Source organism: Centropristis striata, chromosome 1 (genome assembly GCF_030273125.1).
Source record: "Centropristis striata isolate RG_2023a ecotype Rhode Island chromosome 1, C.striata_1.0, whole genome shotgun sequence".
NCBI classification, from domain to species: Eukaryota; Metazoa; Chordata; class Actinopteri; order Perciformes; family Serranidae; genus Centropristis; species Centropristis striata.
This window is the reverse complement of record NC_081517.1, coordinates 43,701,941-43,725,615: the sequence shown is the minus strand read 5'-3', so window position 1 is coordinate 43,725,615 and position 23,675 is coordinate 43,701,941. Positions and strand designations below refer to the sequence as shown.

At 35.7% G+C, this 23,675-nt stretch overlaps 2 protein-coding genes across 6 annotated transcripts in view; both read right to left on the bottom strand.

The window, feature by feature from the left end:
* Positions 1-1,461: 1,461 nt before the first annotated feature.
* Positions 1,462-13,839, bottom strand: LOC131979336 (GRB2-related adapter protein-like). Of its 4 annotated transcripts, XM_059343299.1 has the most exons (6): positions 13,715-13,839; positions 13,500-13,609; positions 12,048-12,145; positions 9,382-9,501; positions 3,750-4,059; positions 1,462-2,108 (listed from the first exon to the last, which is right to left on the bottom strand). In XM_059343299.1, the coding sequence occupies exons 2-6, from the start codon at positions 13,575-13,577 to the stop codon at positions 1,929-1,931; spliced, it is 786 nt and encodes a 261-aa protein (XP_059199282.1). In that variant the 5' UTR covers positions 13,578-13,609; positions 13,715-13,839; the 3' UTR covers positions 1,462-1,928. The 4 variants fall into 4 exon arrangements, with proteins under 4 accessions (XP_059199282.1, XP_059199274.1, XP_059199289.1 ...); XM_059343291.1 differs by lacking the exon at positions 13,715-13,839 and having other exon boundaries at positions 13,500-13,679; XM_059343306.1 differs by lacking the exon at positions 13,715-13,839 and having other exon boundaries at positions 1,462-2,109; positions 3,895-4,059; positions 13,500-13,679.
* Positions 13,840-20,010: 6,171 nt separating this feature from the next.
* The window catches only part of brat1 (BRCA1-associated ATM activator 1), a 10,790-nt gene continuing 7,125 nt past the window's right edge, over positions 20,011-23,675 (bottom strand). For both annotated transcript variants that reach the window (XM_059327193.1, XM_059327260.1), the window contains exons 10-12: positions 22,900-22,984; positions 21,951-22,216; positions 20,011-20,900 (exon numbers count right to left, since the gene is read on the bottom strand). In XM_059327193.1, the coding sequence (XP_059183176.1) occupies positions 20,097-20,900; positions 21,951-22,216; positions 22,900-22,984 (1,155 nt within the window). In that variant the 3' untranslated portion in view covers positions 20,011-20,096. The remainder of the gene's footprint in view (positions 20,901-21,950; positions 22,217-22,899; positions 22,985-23,675) is intronic.

Here is a 23,675-nt window from a genome sequence, read left to right as displayed (position 1 = left end):
TAAAACCTTCCTATCACATGTGACCTAGTTTTAAAGTTTTAGAAAGGTGTTGTATGAATTCAGATGAAGCTTGTGGCTTGTAACAAGCTGAATGTGTCAGTTAGTGTCCGATAAAATTTGACATCTGAATAAAACGGCATTACATGTCATCTTAAATTCAAAGCTTACAACATATATTATAGGACTATATCTATGTATGTGGTTTATATGCTGAATAGAAATTATATAGTTAGGTTTATGGCCTAATGTCTGTCGTTTTCGTGTTCTTTCATGCTATTTAGTTCGTTTGTGAATACAAATCAGATTTTCTCAACCTTTTCTCGTCTCTATATTCTCCAACTGTTAGAGTTTTTACATTTCATATACATTTAATAATGCATGTTTGTGTTTTGAGTGCAGTCGGAGCATCTAAATTCTATAGAAATAATGAGTTTTACTTTTTTATTATTATTATTACTAATATATCAGACAAATTACAGATTTCCAGTTGTTAAGCAGTTTTGAAAATTGCTTCGGACCTGTTTGTGCTTCACAAAGACCCAAATCCAAAGGCTGAGAATCTCTGTTTAACATCTATGTTGCTGTGCATTTGATTTATTTGCAAAGTGCAGATGTTGCATGTAAAGAAGCTTGTGTCAGTCAAAAAAAACCCAAATATCTTCACAACTTGTCCATTAAATGTTTTTTTCCTTTTGTTATATTAAATAAATTTAAAGATATGTGCATCAAAGCTACACGTGTTTGTCCAAAAATGAATTATTATATTAATAACCAGGTCATATTTTACTTCATTTGGTTTCTGTGCAGTTTACTTAAAATTCACTAAGGAAAAGATGCCAAAACAAAGCTAACATAAAGTTAAATTCACTTTTAATTAATCATTTTAATGCAAGCTGTTGGTTAATCCTTTATCAGGCAAAGAACTATACCTATACTAGACTTCAGGTAATATTTAGAGAAAAAAGTTGCAAATTTACTAGATTAAAGTGGCAAATCGACAAGAAAAAAAAAATCGCACATTTAAGAGATTTAAAGTGGCAAATCTGCGCGAAAAAAGTCGCAGATTTATGAGAAAAAAGTGGGAAAAAAGCTACTTTTTTCTCCCAGATTCACCACTTCAAATCTCATAAATCTGCGCATTTTTTTCTCGTAGATTTGCCACTTTAATCTCGTAAACTTTTTTCTCAAAATATTATTTTTGTATGTTTGTTTTTTACACATTCTGGCAGTATGTAATATCCTCCAATATTCTCTAGGGTTGAAATTTGGAATAAGCAAGTATTTCAATGAGTGCCTTATTAAGGGTTAAAGTGGCGAATCTGGGAGAAAAAAATTGCTTTTTTCCCACTTTTTTCTCAACTTTTTACGTGCAGATTTGCCACTTTAAATCTCTTAAATCTGCGACTTTTTTTCTTGTAGATTTGCCACTTTAATCTAGTAAATTTGCAACTTTTTTCTTGAATTATTACCTGAAGTTACCAAATATAGTTCTTTGCCTGATAAAGGGTTAAAGGAGAGCTCAGGGGACTCTGGGGCCACAACAATTATTATTACATTTTTGATAATCTGATATATCTGTGAGATGTCAGAAGAAGTATTCAGTTGATGATGATATAAGAAAGTCCTTAAATTGAGTGGGGAAACATCAAATATTTGCCATTTCTGCTTCATATCTGAACTAATTTAAATGATTAACGTGCCTGAAAACTTTTTTAAACATTTAAAAGAGTGGGAGGGCCTGAGAGCTGACAGCTGTATTTCAAATTCTGGTCTTTGCTCATTCATGTTAGGTGAAATAAATAATAATAATAAATCGATTATTGGGCTAACTGTTTCATCACTAGTTGAATAGGAAAGGTAGGTCACAGCAGGTGTCAGCGATACAATATTGATTGTTAAATAATAATAAATATTAATAATATATGGTGTCAGTGATACAGCGGCTGGACGTATTCTGGCGGAAATATTCCAACTCGGCCTCGACAGCGCCCCCTCCAGGTCAGTGAGCTTGAGCAGTCCAGCAAGTCGATGATGTCACCACGCAGGAAGTGGAGGTGGGCCGTGTGAGGGGGGGTGTAGTCACAAAGGGCGTGAGCCAGGCGAGGTTTCTGCACAGAAACAAACCAGTCAGACAAACAGGCAGAGGTGGAAGAAGTATTCAGATCCCTTTCTTAACCCTTTATCGGGCTATTTGGTAACTTCAGGTAATATTTCGAGAAAAAAGTTGCAAATTTACTAGATTAAAGTGGCAAATCTACAAGAAAAAAAGTTGCAGATTTAAGAGATTTAAAGTGGCAAATCTTTGCGAAAAAAGTCGCAGATTTACGAGAAAAAAGTGGGGAAAAAAGCAACTTTTTTCTCCCAGATTCACCACTTTAACCCTTAATAGGACACTCATTGAAATACTTGCAAATTCCAAATTTCAACCCTAGAGAATATTGGAGGATATTACGTACAGCCAGAATGTGTAAAAAAACAAACATACGAAAATAATATTTTGAGAAAAAAGTTTACGAGATTAAAGTGGCAAATCTATAAGAGAAAAAAATGTGAAGATTTATGAGATTTAAAGTGGTGAATCTGGGAGAAAAAAGTTGCTTTTTCCCCACTTTTTTCTCGTAAATCTGCGTCTTTTTTCGCGCAGATTTGCCACTTTAATCTCGTAAACTTTTTTCTCAAAATATTATTTTCATATGTTTTTTTTTACACATTCTGGCAGTATGTAATATCCTCCAATATTCTCTAGGGTTGAAATTTGGAAGTTGCAAGTATTTCAATGAGTGTCCTATTAAGGGTTAAACTTAAACTAAAGGTATGTTTATTTGGACAAATATAATGATAGCAATGAATGTATAATGATAAGAGTTTAATTAAGAGCTGATATCTAGCCATTTTCCATGGTTTTCTTGATAATAACCAAGAACATTGTCAAGAAAACCATGTTAAATGTCTAGATATCAGCACTTAAATTTAACTCTTATGAGCTATTTTTGTTGTTATCATTATATTTGTCCAAACACCTTTAGTACCTTTAGTTGTACCAGGCATTAACCCTATAAAGCCAAGTGTATCATATTTGATACATAAGTTTTTGAGACCTCTACATCATCAGTGTGATATTTTTTTTCCTGAAAAACCTGATGAATACATGAATTGACGATTAAAAAAACTGAGCAACAAATTTCACAACAATACCAGATGTAACAAAAATGATTTGCTGGTTCCACTGGTGGATCTGTCATTGCTGTGTGAAAACTTCATATCAGCAGATGTATGATGTTGTTTTATATGGAAAAAAAGATTTTGTATGTTTGAGGAAAATGTTAAAAGGAAAGTCAAAGTTTTATTTGGTTAAAAATATTAGGTTTTATGTGATTATGTTAAGTTCAAGAAAAGCAAATTGTGAGCAACAAATTGCACAAAAAGACCTGATGTACCAAATATGATCCAAATTAAATTCATATATGAAAATTGATATTGAATTAAAAAAAAGGTTAGCCGGTTCAACAAACACTTAGAATTTAGAATTTTCTGGCAATTATTTCACGGTTCAGGCTTTATAGGGTTAAAATGAACAAGAAATTGAAGAAAAAGAGGGTTGTCTAATATTTTCTTCCACTTATATATTATGATATATATAAAAGGAGAACCTCAACATTTTTACAAAAAGGACAGTACTTGAGTAAATGTACTTAGGCTGTGTGTACAACAGGTGTGTGTTAACAAAGATGCTTGATGATTCGTCATACCCCCAAAACTGGTTCGTGCAGACGCTGGAAGGACTCTCTCTGTGGGTGTGAGGGGTGGGAGTAGAGGCGGGCCGAGGGGAGGGACTCCTGGGAGCTGCTCTTGTAAGGGTTGGGGTACGGGTTGTGTTCGGGGTGGGACAGCAGGCTGGGAGACTCAGGAGGGTCTCTGAGGCAGACCACCTTCTCCACCGCGATGCTGTGAGTCCTGTAGAAGTCCACCAACCGGTTCAGGGAGCAGAACGACTCGTCCCAGATGCAGTACTGACCTCCGCCCTCCAGCACCCGGAAATGCTCCACCCTGTCTCCATAACTGCAAAGAGAGAGAGAGAGAGAGAAAGAGAGGTGAGAAAGGTGAAGGAGAGGAAAGCAGGTATGTGCACTCCTTTACAGTGGAGGACTCAGACTGTTAGAAGGACATTCTGCACAACATGGAGCCCACCAGCATTCAAAAAGCTCTGATGCAATTTTTATTTAACATTTGTCGACCCATTTATTTCATCAAACTTATTACATTTATGAATATATTTTGCATGCATTCTCATTGATTTTAAATGTATTTTTTTTTTTCGATTTTTCTCCCAACCGCTTATTTCACCAAAGTCATTGATTTATGTATTATTTATTTATTTCTTATTGCATTTATTTTTCATTATGCAAATTAGGGATTTCAAAGTGCATCATGGATTCAACTTCACATGCTAAAAACTGAGTGGTTTAGTTAATAAAGCTGAAAATAATACTGTCAGTCAGGACCAGTGGAGGACTCAGACTGTTAGAAGGGTGAAAAAATAAAAAGGGTCCATTCTGCACAACATGGGCCCCACCAGCACGCAAAAAGTTATGATGCATCATGTATGATGAAATATTAGCATTAAGTTAAAAGGAGATCCAGATCAAAGTAGTTAATGATATGGTACTGACAATTAAAAGTATCAAACCAAACCATCTAGGGGGGTCCAGGGGCAAATTTTCTTGCACCAGGCACATCATCATAATATATTGTATGAAGGGGCACCCTAGAGCAGCTATTCTCAACCTTGGGGTCGGGACCCCAATTGGGGTCGCCAGATGATTTCTGGGGGTCGTCAAAAAATTTTGGAAGTCATCTCTGTCTCCACTGTGTTAAAGTGTTTTAGTTTTTATGGTCACTTAATGAATTTTTTTGGTCATTTTGTATGGTTTTTTTTTGCAATTTTGTGTGTGTTTTGGTCATTTTGTGTCTTTTTTGTGTCTTTTTTTGATCATTTTGTGGTCAATTTGTGACTTTTTTGGTCATTTTGTTTCTTTTTTGGTCATTTTGTGTCTTTTTTTAGTCATTTTGTGTCTTTTTTTGGTAATTTTGTTTCTTTTTTGGGTCATTTTGTGTATTTTTTGGTCATTTTGTGTCTTTTTTGGTCATTTTCTCTTTTTTTTGTTCAGTGAGCGGGGGTCACGGACGTTGCACGTGTAAAGGGCAGCCAATAAGGCACTTCCTCTCGTTTTCACCACTCTAGAGGGCACTTTAGCATGCTTTTTCAACCACGGAGGGACCAAACAGGAACAAGGGCTCTAGAAGGGCTCTCATTAAGGCACGTTATCAAATGTTCTTCCTTTAGAGGGATCATCATCATAATTTATTGTATGAATGGGTACACTTTAGTGCACTTTTTCAACCACGGAGGCATCTGCCCCAGCAGACGGCGTGAAGATGAAAGTTAAGTTCATCTTCATTCCTCGACTTGATTCTCTGTTGAGGAATTTGAGCAGCAGCCATGTGTGCATACCTCCATCAACGTGGGAAATGAGGCCACAATCCTCCACATGTGGGTGTATCTCTGAGGCATCACAGGAGGTTTTCTCACAGGCCATAAATCTCAAATGTCAACACTAACACACAGAAACAGTCCACCTGCTCTGAGCTGCTTTGAAAAGCCGCCATGGATAAGTAGAGATATGACAATCAGATGTCACAATCAGATTTTCAGATTTACTTGATTATTGTGGCCAAAAGAATTCATGATAATGATATTATCACAATACCTATCAAAAAAAGTCAGTCAAATTAATTTTATCTTAACCCTTTATCAGGCAAAGAACTATATTTGGTAACTTCAGGTAATATTTTGAGAAAAAAGTTGCAAATTTACTAGATTAAAGTGGCAAATCTACAAGAAAAAAAGTCGCAGATTTAAGAGATTTAAAGTGGCAAATCTGCGTGAAAAAAGTCGCAGATTTACGAGAAAAAAGTGGGGGAAAAAGCAACTTTTTAGGACACTCATTGAAATACTTGCAAATTCCAAGTTTCAACCCTAGAGAATATTGGAGGATATTACATACTGCCAGAATGTGTAAAAAAAAAACATACGAAAATAATATTTTGAGAAAAAAGTTGACGAGATTAAAGTAGCAAATCTGAGAAAAAAATGCGCAGATTTATGAGATCTGGGAGAAAAAAAGTTGCTTTTTTTCCCACTTTTTTCTCGTAAATCTGCAATTCTCACAATTGAGAAGCTGAAACCAGACAGTGCTTGACTTTTATTCTTGAAAATGATCAAACAATCATCAAAATAGTTCCTGAATAATTTTCTGTCACTCAAGTAATTGCTGTATTGTTTCAGCTGCAGATTCACCGATAATGAAAATAACCATTCATTGCAACCCATATATAGACATTTCTGGGGTTGTAATCATCGTGTTGATTTTTCGCATGGAAAGAAAAGAACATTATATATAACACTTTGCACAGTGAAAACTCCTAATGATTTTAATTTCAGCAAACTACTTTTGCAGTTTGTACATATTCTTTTATGTGTGTTCTACTGTTTTGTTGGGACTAATTGCCATTGTGTCATTGTGCTTGTGTAGTTGTTCTCAGAATTAAATATAGTTAAATTTCAAAACAAACATGCACAGTGTACTACTAGTGCACTACTTTAAATTAATCTGCCTATTGTCTGATGTGTAATTAAGCTCCTCCCTCCCTCACACACCTGAAGATAATCACTTAATGACTGTGCAAGGTAGACAACACCACTACAGGGCTCTGTCAGCCGAAGAAATGATGGTTTTGGCCCAGTACTAACTCCATACTGGCGAGAAATACACTTCCACCTGGAAGTGACTTTCAAAGTAAACATCCCATGTAGGTTTGACACCGAAACATCTCATTTGACTTATGGGATCATAGAGATAAAAAGTTGTTACTTATACTTCTGGTGGCAAGCAAAAAAGCTGTTTCAAGAAGGTGGTTAAAACAAGACCCACCTACAATAGGAGAATGGCTAGATGTGGTCCATGATATATATATAATGGAAAAGTTATCCTACTCCCTCAAAATCCAGACTGACACATTTTCTAGAATATGGTCTAAATGGACTGGGTATGTTGATCATAAAGGCCTAAAATCAGATTTTGTTTGAGTATTTTTTGTTTTTGTCTTGTGGTAATTATCTATGTGTATGCATGTCCCTTTTTCTTTATTTATTTTCTTTCAGAGAAAGAAAAGTGAAACTCCCTCTTATGTTCAAACTGTTCATAATGTTAATACATAAAAATGTTAAAATTTTCTCGGCCTCGGAAGAAAAGTGATGTTGATGTATATCTATGGATACAGACTGAAAATCCTGATGGTTATCTTTTCTATGATTTAGTTTTCTTTTCCTTTCTTTGCTTTTCCTATGTATCAGGAACCTGTACATATAAGAGAAATTATGTTTTTTAAGAAGGGAAAATATCCTATGTTGTATGTAACCTAAAGATAAAATTTAAAAAAAGAAATGATGGTTTTGGAGGTTTTTCTTAGTGTTTTAGTTCAATTAGGCCGTGTTCAGACTGCCAGCCAAAATCCGATTTTTAGCCCATCATCCAGATTGGAACTGGATGGCTCTTTTGAAGTCTGAACAGTCACAAATCACATGAAATCCGATTTTTAAAACTCTCTGCCCCCTTGGGAGCCCTGCCGCCCACTTTGAAAACCTCTGGCCTGTAGTGTCCATTGAAAAGCTCACACATGAATGAATAGTTTCTTAGTATGCACTCAGGCTGTTTTAACTGGACTTATTTTTAACACACTGCATAGTTAAAACACGTGTCAGCGTCAGTATGTAATATAGAAACTGGGACACAAGTAATTGGTGTGAGCCCTGTGATCTCTCACACAATCTATTGTTGTCTTTGTCATGATGTCATCTACATGCACTGCAGACGTGATGAGGCTTGAAAGAATCTCCTTTAATTAGAAGCTACAGTTTACAACTATAAAAACACATCTGTCACAACTCTTGTGAATGTCTCCGGAGCATTATCTCCCCCTGTAGATCGCTCAGAGGATTACACTCTGTGTGTCTGTGTGCATGAATAAATGAAACCTCTTATCTCTCAGGCCCTGCAGGCAGACAGATGTTGTACCTTAAAACATTAATATGTGCACAGGATGTACATGCATGTGTGTGGCATGTGTCAGTTGCATAATGTACCTGTGTTGAATTAAAGACAGAGCGCTGTTATGCAATGCCCCCGATTATTGAACACATTTAATTTACCCTCAATGATTAAATGTGTCCCACGTCAGTTTGGTGACCCAAATTACCTCACGCTTTCTGTCTGTGTGGCTGGTCTATTTTTAGTGCAGCGGGCCCTTGTACAACATATTTAAATAGTCAGACGCTCCCTTCCACCAGCACTGGCACACACTCAGAGACACGTGGATGCTGGAACTTGCTAATGTGCTCCAATGTGGCAGAAAACAGAAAAAAAGCATCTGACTGCACCAGAGCCGGCCCAAGCCTTCATGGGGCCCTAAGCAAAATTACATTTTTTATTTTATTCAGAATAAATCACCATGCTCTGCTGCAAACAATTTGTGCAAGCAACAAATCTCAAACTATAACTAGTAGCAGGATGCAAAAACATATTGCTAGCACTACGTGTACTAGCAAACAAGGTGACTTTTTAATTAATGTTTGCTATAAACCATTAGCAAAAACTTTATTTTGAAGCCCAAAGAAAAAAGCAGAAATATATAGGGCCAACTCCCAGAATCAACACATTTTTAAGCTCAGTATTACTCAAATACAAACACGTTAAATAGCATAAAATATGAAGCTATTTAACCGCTCAGTTAAAAGATGCATTTCTCTCGTTTTTAACTAGCTAGCTAATTTGCTATTAACAGCTACACAAATCTCTTTGATAAATATTGCATTACCAAGACATGCAAACATACCTATCTTGCCGTTTTATTCTCCTCTTCCTCTTTCTTTTCTCTGCTTCTAAACGATATGTCCTTTTTTGTGACATTGTTAAAAATTAAAACTGTTTTTGTACAATAATATATAATATATCTTTGATCATATATAAATCATCACTCATACATGCAAAATATTAAACAAAATATATACATATCTTTGTTAATTGCTAAGTGCTGGACTGCACAAATACCAGGAGACTCTGCTGCCTGCATGTTTCATTCAACACTTCTGGTTGTTCAGCTGATTCTGTCTGCAGGCTGTTTCACTGCTGAACAGCAGATTCAACACATGCAAATATAACTTCTGCACCCCAGCACTCAAACATTTTGGAGCTCATTAACATCACAATGTGGGATATGCCTCTTGTGTTTGTGTGTTTTTGCTTGTGTGGTGCGTTCACTGACCTAACAGACACAGAAAACTCTCCAGGAGCTGATTCACTCTCCCTCACCAGGAACACTCCAGTGTCCTGCCAGCGGAGACGCTTCTCAGCTTCAAGCCTGGACACCGGTCCTGCAAACCACCTGGAAACACCCACAAGCATGCAAATTATTTTTAAAAAAACAACACAAAATGACCAAAAAAAGGACACAAAAATTGCACAAAATGATTAAAAAAAAGTAGAATGACCAAAAAATGACGTAAAAATAACCAAAAGACATGCAGTGACCAAAAAAATATATGTAAAATGACCAAAAAATGACACAAAAATGACACAAAATGATTTTTTAAAAATTTGACTGACCAAAAAACAGACGTAAAATTTACAGTGACCAAAAAAATATGTAAAATGACCAAAAAGACAAAATTACCAAAAAATTACACAAAAATGACACAAAATGATTAAAAAAACGTAGAATGACCAAAAAACAGACAAAAAATTACCAAAAGACATACAGTGACCAAAAAAATATGTAAAATGAACATGTTAAAAAAGTGTATTTGTGTGTGAATGAGAATTTTAAAACAGCAGTTAAATGAGCTTTCAGACATCTTTTGAAGCATTTTACAGAGATGGAGTCTTTTGCCAGATGGGAAAAGGTATTTATTTCATAATTTATTCCCTAATTTATTTAATTTGAACCATGTAATATATGAAGTTAAACAAACATTAACATTTTTAATCAGAGAACTAAAATTTGAGTGAGCATGAACTAGAGTTGTATGATCTGCAAACATTATTGGATAAAGAATATTTGAGACATTTGATAAATCATTAATATCAATAAGAAATATTTAGTTAGTTTAGATTCCCCAAAGTCATAAACTGTCACAAAAAAACAAACCAATAGTAGACCAGCAACTCTCATGTTCTGCAAGGTAAAAGCAGTGTGGAGACTTTGAAGAGAGTTTATATATAACTGCTTCATTTCTACGTTTGAAAGGCTGTCTGACAGCAGGTAAAGCAGGAAACATTCTAAATATAGCATGCTCTTAAACTGATGGGGACTTTTTTAGATGGCAGTACATTGCTTCGCTTCCGTGTCATTACTCCTGCCTGCTCCTCCAAAGTGGGGGCGCAGTGGCAGTTCTACACAGGGGCCTCCAGGGGCCCCTGCCCCTGTGAAGAAGCCTTTGGCCCCTGTGTCAAATTAATAATAAAGTGATGAAAAACGTTGAACGACAGAACAATTCTTACCTATTTTTTGTTCAAACAATATCTCATTGTAGACAAAAGGAACCCAGAATATACACACTACTGGTCAAAAGTTTTAGAACACACCAACTTTTCCAGAATTTAATTGAAAATGATGCAGTTTAATGTCTCAGTGTACTCTGAAATGAATGTACATTTGCAACATTTAAAATTCTTTATTGAGCATGATAGTGTTTTGAAAGTAAAAAAAAGATTCAAAATCACATTTTATGTTGGACTAAAGGACTAAAAAAACACACAAAATGACCCAAAAAAGACACAAAATGACAAAAAAAGACACCAAAAGACACAAAATGACAAAAAAAGAAACAAAATGACCAAAAAAAGACACAAAATGACTTACAAAGACATGAAAAGAATTCAAAAATGGACAAAATAGCCCAAGACTCCATAGAGTTAAGTTGTTAACCCATTTCTTGTTCCCTGAAAAAGGCCTACTTGTATAATTCTGAAATGTACATTATTTTTCAGTTTTGGTTAAGCTTACCTTTTTTTATTTACCTCTGGCAGTTCACCACTTACCTTTGTACCCTTTCAAGCTGTTCATTTGACTTGAACTGCTTGAATTTCAATAAAAACTGGAAAAATTGGGGTGTTCTAAAACTTTTGACCGGTAGTGTACATTGTTTCATAGTTTAATTGTGCAATAAAAGCTTGTGTATATATAAAATAAGATCATTATTACTGTCCGGCACTTCAAAAATATAAAAAAAGTAATTGTGCACAAAAATGAGAAAATGTCATTCTTGTACAAAAATAATTGTTATTGTTGGTGAGTCTCATTGTTTCAATGTATTTGTATCTTCCAAATATACTTAAATGAGATGTTTAAATAAGCTAAAATAAAGGGTTTGAATGCGTAAATATCATCTTTGCCGTTTTTTAATGTGCTCCTCTGATTAAACACTGGCCCCTGCTTGGCCCCCACAGGAACACTGGTCTAGAACCGCCACTGTGGGGGCGTGTTGACCATCTACTGTAGATAATACACTGACCACACTTCAAAAAATCTGAACTCTCCCTTTAACCCTCCTGTTATGTTCATTTCACAGGAACAGCTATAGTGTTCGTGGGGCAATAATTATTCAAAAGTGTCAGACAGTGGCGGTTCTACACAGGGGCCTCCAGGGGCCACTGCCCCTGTGAAGAAGCCTTTGGCCCCTGCTGTGGCCCCTGTGTCAAATTAATAATAAAATGATCAATTCATAACAATGAACAATGGAACAATTCTAACCTTTTTTTTGTTCAAACAATATCTCATTGTACACAAAAGGAACCCAGAATGTATTGTATGTAATTGTATAATAGTTTAACTCTATGGAGTCTTATAGGGCTATTTTGTCCATTTTTTGGACAAAATAGCCCTAAATTGCTAAATTGCTTGCAAAATGTATATAAATATGAATATATTACGAATAAGGAAGCAGGGAAATGTAGTTCTCTGGCACGTAGCCTCGCCTCCCCTGGATCTCTGCTGTGACCCAACAAGAGTCGTCCTCCATTTCTGTCACCTAGAACACACATGCACAATTATTCTTACTATGTAAACATGCAGAAACACACACACACACACACACACACACACACACACACACACACACACACACGCGCGTTCTTGTACTTCTATCTTTGTGAGGGCCCTCAATTTTTCATCAGTTTTAGTTTAAGATTAGATTAGATTGACTTTATTATGACCACACAAATTTCACACAAAATTTAAGATAAATATAAAAAATAACAATCTAAGAAAAAGACATTTAACAATATACAATATACAACTTAGTGCAAATTAAGTGAGGAATGTGCAGAGTGCAAATTATATGCAAAAATGTGCAGAAGAGAAAGAAAGAAAAGAAAGAAAAAAAAGTTAGTTTAGTATTTTTGAAAAAGATGAAAATAAACATTTTCTCTATAATTTTAGTTAGTTTTAGTTAGTTATCTTTTTTTTTAAACTTAAAAAAAAAAAAAAAAACATTTTCATTTGGTTATTTCGTTTCGTTTTTGTTAACAATAATAACCTTGTTCCCGAGCCCCTTACCCTAACGTAACCATGGTAACCCTAACATGAACCTAACTGTAACCTTTAACCCTTAAAACAAAGTGTGAAATCTCAAAAAAGCCCTTAACCCTTTATCAGGCAAAGAATTATATTTGGTAACTTCAGGTAAAGTTTTTGAGAAAAAAGTTGCAAATTGACTAGATTAAAGTGGCAAATCTACAAGAAAAAAAGTCGCAGATTTAAGAGATTTAAAGTGGCAAATCTATGCGAAAAAAGTCGCAGATTTACGAGAAAAAAGTGGGAAAAAAGCAACTTTTTTCTCCCAGATTCACCACTTTAACCCTTAATAGGACACTCATTGAAATACTTGCAAATTCCAAATTTCAACCCTAGAGAATATTGAAGGATATTACATACTGCCAGAATGTGTAAAAAAAAATATACAAAATAATATTTTGAGAAAAAAGCTAACAAGATTAAAGTGGCAAATCTACGCAAAAAAAATGCACAGATTTATGAGATTTAAAGTGGTGAATCTGGGAGAAAAGAGTTGCTTTTTTCCCACTTTTTTCTCGTAAATCTGCGACTTTTTTCGCCCAGATTTGCCACTTTAAATCTCATAAATCTGCGACTTTTTTTCTCATAGATTTGCCACTTAAATCTAGTAAATTTGCAACTTTTTTCTCGAAATATTACCTGAAGTTACCAAATATAGTTCTTTGCCTGATAAAGGGTTAAAGAAATGTCCTCACTTTGCAAAAATGTCCTCACTCACTCACTGTTGGTTAAAAACGTGTTCCGGTCCTCACTATGTAGGAAGTACAATAACAACACACACACACACACACACACACACACACTCTTACCTTTATAAGGTCCCCTTTCTTAAAACTGATCTCATCTGCTTCCGATGCTGTGAAAGAGAAAAGAGCCAGCGCCTCCATCCTGAACAGAGTCCACCACGAAAATAGTTTCACTTCATGAATGAAGGGAGAGGATACAGCTGTGTGATTAGAGCTGTGTTACAGGATGAGATAATCAGTGTGTGTGTGTGTGTGTGTGTGTGTGTGTGTGTGCTAACATGCTGCTCATTAGTTAATGAGGAGAGTTTTCCCAGCGCGTGTGTCCCTCTCCTCCTCCATGTGACTGGGTGAGAGAGTGTGTGAGCACGTGGAGGCTGGCTGCCCTCTCCATCTCTACAGTCTACACACTCTAAACTCTGGAGCTTTAATGAAGCATCTCCACCAGGGAAATCAGTGACAGTGGAAGGAGGAGAGAGAGAGAGAGAAGGAACGAAAATAACCTAAAATAGAGCGAGATGACCTCAAGTGTTGATGATGAAGTCTTTGCAACCAGCAGTGGTGGACTCAGACTGTTAGAAGGGCGGAAAAATAAAAAGGGCACATTCTGCACAACATGCATGCAAAAAGCTCTGATGCATCATGTATGATGAAATATTAGCATTAACCCTCTATGGTACGCATAATGAAAAAAGTGTCTTTTTTTGTCTTGAAATAGACCAAATAAACATAATCTGAAGTTAATGGGGTTTGTTGCCCGTAGGCAACATTGTATCATTACGGTGCACAAGTGAAAAAGAAAGTTTGTAAAATTAATTTTAACATTATTTATTTCATAAACATGTGTAAAAGATTCAGTAGCTTCAACAGGGTACAATACATAACATTTTAAATTTAAAAACATTATAAAAGGACATTTTTTAACTGAATGTTGCCTGAACCAACGACCCATTGAAATGATTGTCTTGAACAGTCTAAGTTTATGAAACTATCTAAAATGAAGGTTTTCTCACCTATGAGCAGGAATATATTTTTTTCAAGATGGAAAAGGGCCAGGAAATGACGTTTTGAGTGATTTTTTTTTGTGGCACAAAATGGCAAAGCTGTTTCCTTTGGAAAAGTCTGAAAAATAGGGTTTGAATATGGCTGCCTGGAGGTCATGTGACAAATTAAAGCATTGCTATTGGTTCCCTATACTCTTCCCTCTTTTTTAGAGGTATTGCATCACTCAAAAACATGCATTGTAGAAATTTGACAGGCCAAAAATGAATATGTTGCCTGAGAGCAACACCGTACCATAGAGGGTTAAGTTAAAAGGAGATCCAGATGAAAGTAATTAATGATATGGTACTGGCAATTAAAAGTATCAAACCAAACCATCTAGGGGGGTCCGGGGGCATGCCCCCCCCCCCCCCGGGAGAAAATTTGTAAATTTTTAAGTAAAATGCATCTATTTTGTGCACTTTGAGAGCTAAATGAGAGCAAACACCTCACATAACATTATTCACAGTCGGTGATACCGTATTATAGAATCTCTAGAGGGCACATCATCATCATTTATTGTATAAAGGGGCTCCCTAGAGAGCAATAAATACATCTTTTTCATGTGTAAAGGGCAGCCAATAAGGCACTTTCTCTCATTTTCACCACTCTAGAGGGCACTTTCACGCGCTTTTTCAACCATGGAGGCACCAAACAGGAACAAGGGCACTAGAAGGGCTCTCATTAAGGCACGTTATTGAATTTTCTTGCACTAGAGGGCACATCATCATAATTTATTGTATGAGGGGGGCACCCAATTATTTTTTGCACGTGTAAAAGGCAGCCAATAAGGCACTTTCTCTCATTTTCACCAGTCTAGAGGCACTTTAGAGCGCTTTTTCAACCCCCTCTGAGTCCGCCACTGAGCAAGAGTTTCCATCTGATTCACACATAACTTAACCTCTTAATCCAGAGAGCCCTAATCCGGCGGGGCTTTTCATTACAGAAAATCCATATTTCATAATCATCTATTTATAGACGAAATAATAATATTCATTACTGTTATTACAGTTCTGAAAAGATGACATCTTCAGCTTTCAGAATCCATGAACAAATTGTATTTTGTCCAAAGGAAGTATTTTTTAAAAAGGTTTTTTTCCTAAGTCTATTCTTGTGAAGAAGAGGTTAAATTTTCAGCTGACATCATAAAAGCAAGTGGAAAAAGTTATCCTGAGAGAAGCTACAGCACTAAATAAAGAGCAGCTCCCAATCCTTTTTACTAAAAAAAGACCCTTATCTATAATTAAGATGACTGATGACCTGATTAAGTGACATTGTTTCTGGATATTTCATATTATATTCAATAACATTAAAGAACAAATTATAAATTGTACAATCAAACCAAATAATCAATGCAATAACCAAATAAATTAACTAAAGTAGCAACTAAAGTAAGCATTATTGCAAGAAAAAGGTTGTCTTAATGGATTGTGTGCAGCCGAATGGAATAAGTCTGATTCTAATGCAGGTTAATAATTCAAACGATGATATCAGACAAACTGTGCCTCATTTTCTGCACCCCTGTGTGTACGCATGGTATGGAGCACCAAGTAATGGATGGAAAATAAGCACAAATATACACTACTGGTCAAAAGTTTTAGAACACACCAACAATTCCAGAATTTAATTGAAAATGATGCAGTTTAATGTCTCAGTGTACTCTGAAATTAATGCACATTTGCAACATTTAAAATTCTTTATTGAGCATGATAGTGTTTTGAAAGAAAAAAAAAGATTCAAAATAACATTTTATGTTGGACTAAAGGACTTAAAAAAGACACAAAATGACCAAAAAAAGACACAAAATGACAAAAAAAGACACCTAAAGACACAAAATGACAAAAAAAAAGATACAAAATGACCAAAAAAAGACACAAAATGACAAAAAAAGACACCTAAAGACACAAAATGACAAAAAAAAGACACAAAATGACCAAAAGAAGACACAAAATGACAAAAAAGACACAAAATTACCAAAAAAAAGACACAAAATGACAAAAAAAGACACCTAAAGACACAAAATGACTAAAAAGACACAAAATGACCAAAAAAAGACACAAAATGACCAAAAAAAGACACAAAATGACAAAAAAAGACACCTAAAGACACAAAATGACTAAAAAGACACAAAATGACCAAAAAAAGACACAAAATGACTTACAAAGACATGAAAAGAATTCAAAAATGGACAAAATAGCCCAAGACTCCATAGAGTTAAGTTGTTAACCCATTTCTTGTTCCCTGAAAAAGGCCTACTTGTATAATTCTGAAATGTACATTATTTTCCAGTTTTGGTTAAGCTTACCTTTTTTTATTTACCTCTGGCAGTTCACCACTTACCTTTGTACCCTTTCAAGCTGTTCATTTGACTTGAACTGCTTGAATTTCAATAAAAAACTGGAAAAATTGGGGTGTTCTAAAACTTTTGACCGGTAGTGTAGATATGGCGCTCAATTTTTGTCAGTATCTGTCAGATCAGGGTGGATAAAACCTCGATTGAAGCCGGCTTGAGTTTCAGTTTTGGGCCTGTGCAGAACTCCTGTTGGTGAGTTGTGACTGACCTCTGCTGGAGATAAAGAGAACTGCAACTTCATTGTACCACTGAATCTTAATAATCCTTCATCATTACATCATGAAAAAGTTAGCAAAGATCAACAACTTCCTGCTTGGTATTTAACAAAATTAAAGTTTGAAATGTGAAATGCATACTTCATAAAACTGTTACCTGTTACTTTATCACAGGTCTCCATAGAAACAGTACACTGTAAAAAAAGATAAACAATAGCTACTACGATAAAATTGAGGCAACAGATTGCAGGCAATATTATTCATTAAATCTAACTACGTTACAAGTTGAGTTAATAAGAACTTAACAGGAAGTGACTGTCAATTAAAATATTATATTTAATGTAGTCAAAATAAGTAGATTCTATCTCAAACATTTTTATATTATATTCACTTAAAATGTACTTTATATTCAATACATTTTATCAAATATATTAAGTAAAATTAAATGACTACAGAATAATTTATTACAGTGGATATTAAATATTTTTAAATTTATGAGAAAAAAATCTCCAATTAACAGTAAAAAAAAAAGTTATAAATTTGTGAAAAAAAAATCTCAAATAAATGGTAAAAAAGTTGACGAGATTAAAGTGGCAAATCTACGAGAAAAAATGCAGATTTATGAGATTTAAAGTGGTGAATAAAGTGAAATAAGTAGATTCTATCTCAAACATTTTTATATTAAAGTTACTTAAAATGTACTTTATATTTGATAGATTTTATCAAACATATTAAGTAAAATTAAGTGACTACAGAATAATTTATTACAGTGAATATTAAATATTTTTTAATTTGTGAGAAAAAAATCTCAAATTAATGGATTAAAAAGTTACACATTTGTGAGAAAAAAAAATCTCAAATTTGTGACCAAAAAATCTCAAATAAATGGTAAAAAGTTGACGAGATTAAAGCGGCAAATCTATGAGAAAAAATTTGTAGATTTATGAGATTTAAAGTGGTGAATAAAGTGAAATAAGTAGATTCTATCTCAAACATTTTTATATTAAAGTTACTTAAACAACTGCCTCAAAACCAAGGACGCATTTATATTTAAGACATTTTATCAAATATATTAAATATATATATATATATATTTATATGGTATTATTCCAGAAAATAAATTGTTTGTGTTGTTGCAACCTGCACTAAGGCTGCTAAATTTAATTTTCTTCCTCCAGTGATCTCCTGCAGCAGAACTTCTAGTTCTGAACTGATAGTTTTTATTTTTATTTTTACCTGCTCCAACAGATTTACGCTTTGCTTTAGGCATTCTGTTGCTGTTTCCTCTTTTTATGCGCCCTTTTATGGGCATTAATGGGCGGTTCCCTATGCTAATCCTATGTTAATTAGACTCACCTGGCATTCATCAATTTAAGAACACGGCTGCGAACAATTCAGTGGTTTAAGAACACGTTGATGAATCTGACGTAGGGTCTTCTTAGAAATCTTCTTAAGAAAGAATCTAAGAAGATTCTTAAGAAGATATTGCTGAATGAGGCCCATTGATTTGTACTTTAAAAGTAAAATGTGACTAAAATTTTCATTTCAAGCAATGCTTTGATTTCAGTTCAAAATATTCAATAAATAACCACAAAATTGTTCATCTGTGTGCGTTTCCTTAATTTATTTAAAATCTCAAAAATATGCACACTTTCATTAGAAAAAAAATACCCCAGCTTTAATAGATGAGCATATTTATAGTAGACCCCATGTCAGTGAAAACAAAATAATCATTCATTAATTGTAATTGAGGTAAAATGTTAAATTCATCTTGATATTGATTTGAGGTCATTTCGCCCTTCATTGACTCCTTTTCCACAAATGAGAACGTTTCTCTGATGCGATACTTGAAGATGCCTAAAAACACATGAATTTTCCCATTCAGGTGTTTTTTTTAGGCATGGCTGCTGAAACACACACACACATACAAACTTTTACAAACATTTACAATGTTTGTGTTTCTATACTTTCGCTCCTTCCTGTCCAAATTATAAACCTTCAGCAACATGTGACCAAATCTGTATTTACCTCAGGTTCATTGTTTATTATTTTGGAATTGTATCTTTTCTGTTTCTCATGTTTAAGTCATGAATGAAACGATAATCCACTCTTAGTCTAGACGGAATCGTCCAAAAAGTGAAAGTGAGGAGCATTTATGGGTACAAGTCAGGAACCGGCCTACGTTACTTATTTCAAGGGTGCTGCATCCCAAAAAAATGGTTCCCAAGCAAAATTTTGAGTTTTTGACCTTCTCATTTGCATATCAAAATGGCCGCCAAATTGTGTTTGTGCATATAATTGCATACATATATATATTAATATATATATATATATATATATATATATATATATATATATATATATATATATATATATATATATATATATATATATATATGTATGCAAAATACCAACTTTTAAGGTGAAATTAAGCATTATTTATTTGTGTCATTTTTTTAAGGCCGACATAAATATTCAATCAATATCACTTTTAAATGTTCCAGTTGGTATTTTGCATATATATATATATACATTAAAAAGGCACTGAGCCTCCACTATATTCTTGCTCTGACTCTAGACTATAGATCTAGAAACTTAATTTCCTCATCTTGATTGCCTACTTACAAAAAAGAATTGGGAAAAGGGAAAATGGTCCAACGACTGAGCAAGATGGGCAATTTGGTGGCCATTTGATATACAAATTAGAAGGTCAAAAACTCTTAATTTCGCTTGGGAACCATCTTTTTTGGGACTCAGCAGCCTTGAGATATGTAAAGTAGGCCGGTTCCTGACTTGTACCCATAAATGCTCCTCACTTCTTATAGTAGTCTAGACGGATTTCAGAATAAAGGCCTCCTAAGGGTGCTGAGTCAAAAAAAAATGGTTCCCAAGCGAAATTTTGAGTTTTTGACCTTCTAATTTGTAAATCAAATGGCCTAATCAAATGACTTTTTGGACAATTCCGTCTAGACTATAGGAGGCCTTTATTCTGAAATCCGTCTAGAAGTTATTATTACAGGTGCATGTCAACATAAGGCAGTGTTTGTGTGTGTGTCAGTAACAGTCCACTATGACCTCCGGTCCCCGCTGTGCGTCTGGATGAGCGTGAGCGGCGCTGGCGGTCAGGATGTCCTGCAGCAGGGAGCGGGGCGAGTTGTGGACGTGGTCGCTGCTCTGAGTCAGGACCTGCAGCCTCTCGTCTAAACCCAGACACCTCAGCAGCTCACACACACTCACACTCACACTCTCAGCTTCTCCATTTAAACTTCCCGCCAGATCTCCGTCCTTCCTCCCCAGGACCCTCCTGACCTCCAGCCCCCAGCCCCAACCCTGCAGCTCACAGGCCACCGTAGACTCTGAGTGAGAGATCGTGTCTCTGAGTGCTATCAGCAGCCGACAGGCCTTCAGAGCCACGGGTCTATCACAGTCTACCAGACCGCTCAGCAGCGCCGAGAGGACTCCCTGCTCCACCAAACCCGCCAAATGTGACTCCACGCTGTGTGTGTGTGCACCGGTGTGTGTGTGAAGTGTGTAAGTCTGGTCAGAGACGACCCCGTAGGGGTGCAGCGGGGCGTGGAGTGAGTTCGAAGCCTTTCTGTAGCTGCTGTGACCTGAAAAAGCTTCGTCCAGCAGCAGCTCGGCCAGCTCCAGCGTGTGAACTTTGACCTCCCAGTCCAGGTCGGTGCTGCCGTGTGAGAGGACGGAGCGCACGCACTGCATCAGGAGGGAGGAGGAGGAGGAGGAGGATGGAGGCAGGTGTGAGGAGAACCAGGAGGTGAAGTATCGTACCACAGCTCTCCTGGGGAAACCCTCCGAGTCCTGGGAGAGGATCTCCAGCAGCTGGCTCGCTGTCTCCGTCTGAAGGACACAAAGTTTATCAATAAACAGTCAAATTCACATCCCCTCGTGTTTTGTTTTTTTTGTCCTTTACTTGTGTCTACTGTTTAAAGTTTAAATGGAGTCTCTAGGTCAAATTATGCCAGAGAAATAGACGTTTAAAAATCTCCAATTATTGTTCTTTTTCGCTCATTTTTTTTCGGCCGTCCCATTCATTTCAATGCAAAATTTTGGGCAGTTGCAAATTTACTAGATTAAAGTGGCAAATCTACAACAAAAATAGTCGCAGATTTAAGAGATTTAAAGTGGCAAATCTGTGCGAAAAAAGTTGCGGATTTACAAGAAAAAAATGGGAAAAAAGCAACTTTTTTCTCCCAGATTCGCCACTTTAAATCTCATAAATCTGCAACTTTTTTCTCGTAGATTTGCCACTTTAATCTCGTAAACTTTTTTCTCAAAATACTATTTTCATATGTTTGTTTTTTTTACACATTCTGGCAGTATGTAATATCCTCCAATATTCTCTAGGGTTGAAATTTGGAATTTGCAAGTATTTCAATGAGTGCCCTATTAACCCATTCATAATTAATAGGCCTAAACGCCTGTAAAACCTCTGGGCGATTTTAAAATCAGCCCCTAAAACCTGAAGTTTTTCTGGAAATTCAACAGAAGTGTCAACGCTTCTACTAAATAATAGATTTTTCAGCCTCTGTAGCAGATAGAAATGAAATTCAAAAAGTATTTGAGAGCTTATACAAATACTACAAAACGACGTATCCGCTTTCCAGGCTTCAATGGGTTAAGGGTTAAAGTGGTGAATCTGGGAGAAAAAAAGTTGCTTTTTCCCCACTTTTTTCTCTTAAATCTGCGACTTTTTTCGCGCAGATTTGCCACTTTAAATCTCTTAAATCTGCTACTTTTATTCTTGTAGATTTGTCACTTTAATCTAGTAAATTTGCAACTTTTTTTCTCTAAATATTACCTAAATATTACCAAATATAGTTCTTTGCCTGATAAAGGGTTAAACATAATGCAGTCTCATGAGTGAAAAATAAAACTATTTCCACCTACCTCCTCCTCAGCGAGTGCTGCCCCCTTCTGCCAGCGGTGTGTTCTCGTCTTTGCCAGAGCAGAGACGGCGCTCGCTCTCACGTAGCTCTCCGTATCCTGCAGCGCCTCCTTCAGGAGAGGAGTGGTGCAGCAGCCCCCCAGCAGAGACTCCTCAGCACATTTCTGGGACACATGGACACCTGCCAGGTGTCCAAGAAACTCCACCGTCGAGTCTCTCACCTCCCAACGCATGTCACACACTCGCTTCTTCACCACCTCCTCCAGATCTGATGTAAATATAAATACACATCTGTTTAATCGCAGTGACACGCAGTGACACGCAGTGGCGGTTCTAGACCAATTTTACTGTGGGGGCCAATGAGGGGCCAGTGTTTAATCAGAGGGGCACATTAGCACATGAAAGAATGGCAAAGATGATATCTAAGCATTCAAAATCTTTGAATGTCTTGAAAAAGACACAAAATGACCAAAAAAGACACAAAATGACCAAAAAAAATACACAAAATAACTAAAACAGACACAAAAAAAGAAACATAAATGACACCAATGACAAAAAAAGACACAAAATGACCAAAAAAGACACAAAAAAGACACAAATGTCCAAAAAAGACACAAAATGACTTACAAAGACATGTAAAGACATGAAAAGGATTCAAAAATGGACAAAATAGCCCAATAAGACTCCATAGACTTAAAATATTATACAATGTAACATTCTGTGTTTCTTTTCTGTACAATGAGATATTGTTTGAACAAAAAAAGGTTAGAATTGTTCCATTGTTCATTGTTATAAATTGATCATTTTATTATTAATTTGACACAGGGGCCACAGCAGGGGCCAAAGGCTTCTTCACAGGGGCAGTGGCCCCTGGAGGCCCCTGTGTAGAACCGCCACTGGTGACACGGTGTGTGTATGAGTTGAAATGAAAAGACTGCTGATGAACTTTACCTTTTCTGAGCTGCTCTGTTATAAAGGAGAGGTCTGTGCACAAACTCATCCACTTCACTAACGCCTGGTAGGACTTGTGTAGTACCTGAGAAACACACACAGTTATTAAAATGATAGACAAAAAGCAGTGATAGTGTAGCTGAGCCAATATGTTGTTCATTTTATTTCTATTTTTATTTACTTTTGTGAACATTCTCAAAACTTGTGTGTGATATTTGTTGTGTGTATAGTTATTTAGCTGAATGTCTGTATGGTTCCATTTCACCTGTAGCATAGGGGGACCTTAATTAGGGGTGCACATAAACATGAGTGACGTAGGCACAGACTCCCGGCAAAACTCCTGAAGCTGTTGTAATGGTAAGACGTGTGTTGGTGCTCTTATCATATTATTTAAGCTAGCTTGCTTGACCCTTTATCAGGTAAAGAACTATAATTGGTAACTTCAGGTAATATTTCGAGAAAAAAGTTGCAAATTTACTAGATTAAAGTGGCAAATCTACAAGAAAACAGTTGAAGATTTACGAGAAAAAAGTGGGAAAAAAGCAACTTTTTTCTCCCAGATTCACCACTTTAACCCTTAATAGGACACTCATTGAAATACTTGCAAATTCCAAACTTCAACCCTAGAGAATATTGGAGGATATTACATACAGCCAGAATGTGTAAAAAAAAACATATGAAAATAATATTTCGAGAAAAAAGTTGCAAATTTACGAGATTAAAGTGGCAAATCTACGAGAGAAAAAATGTGCAGATTTATGAGATTTAAAGTGGTG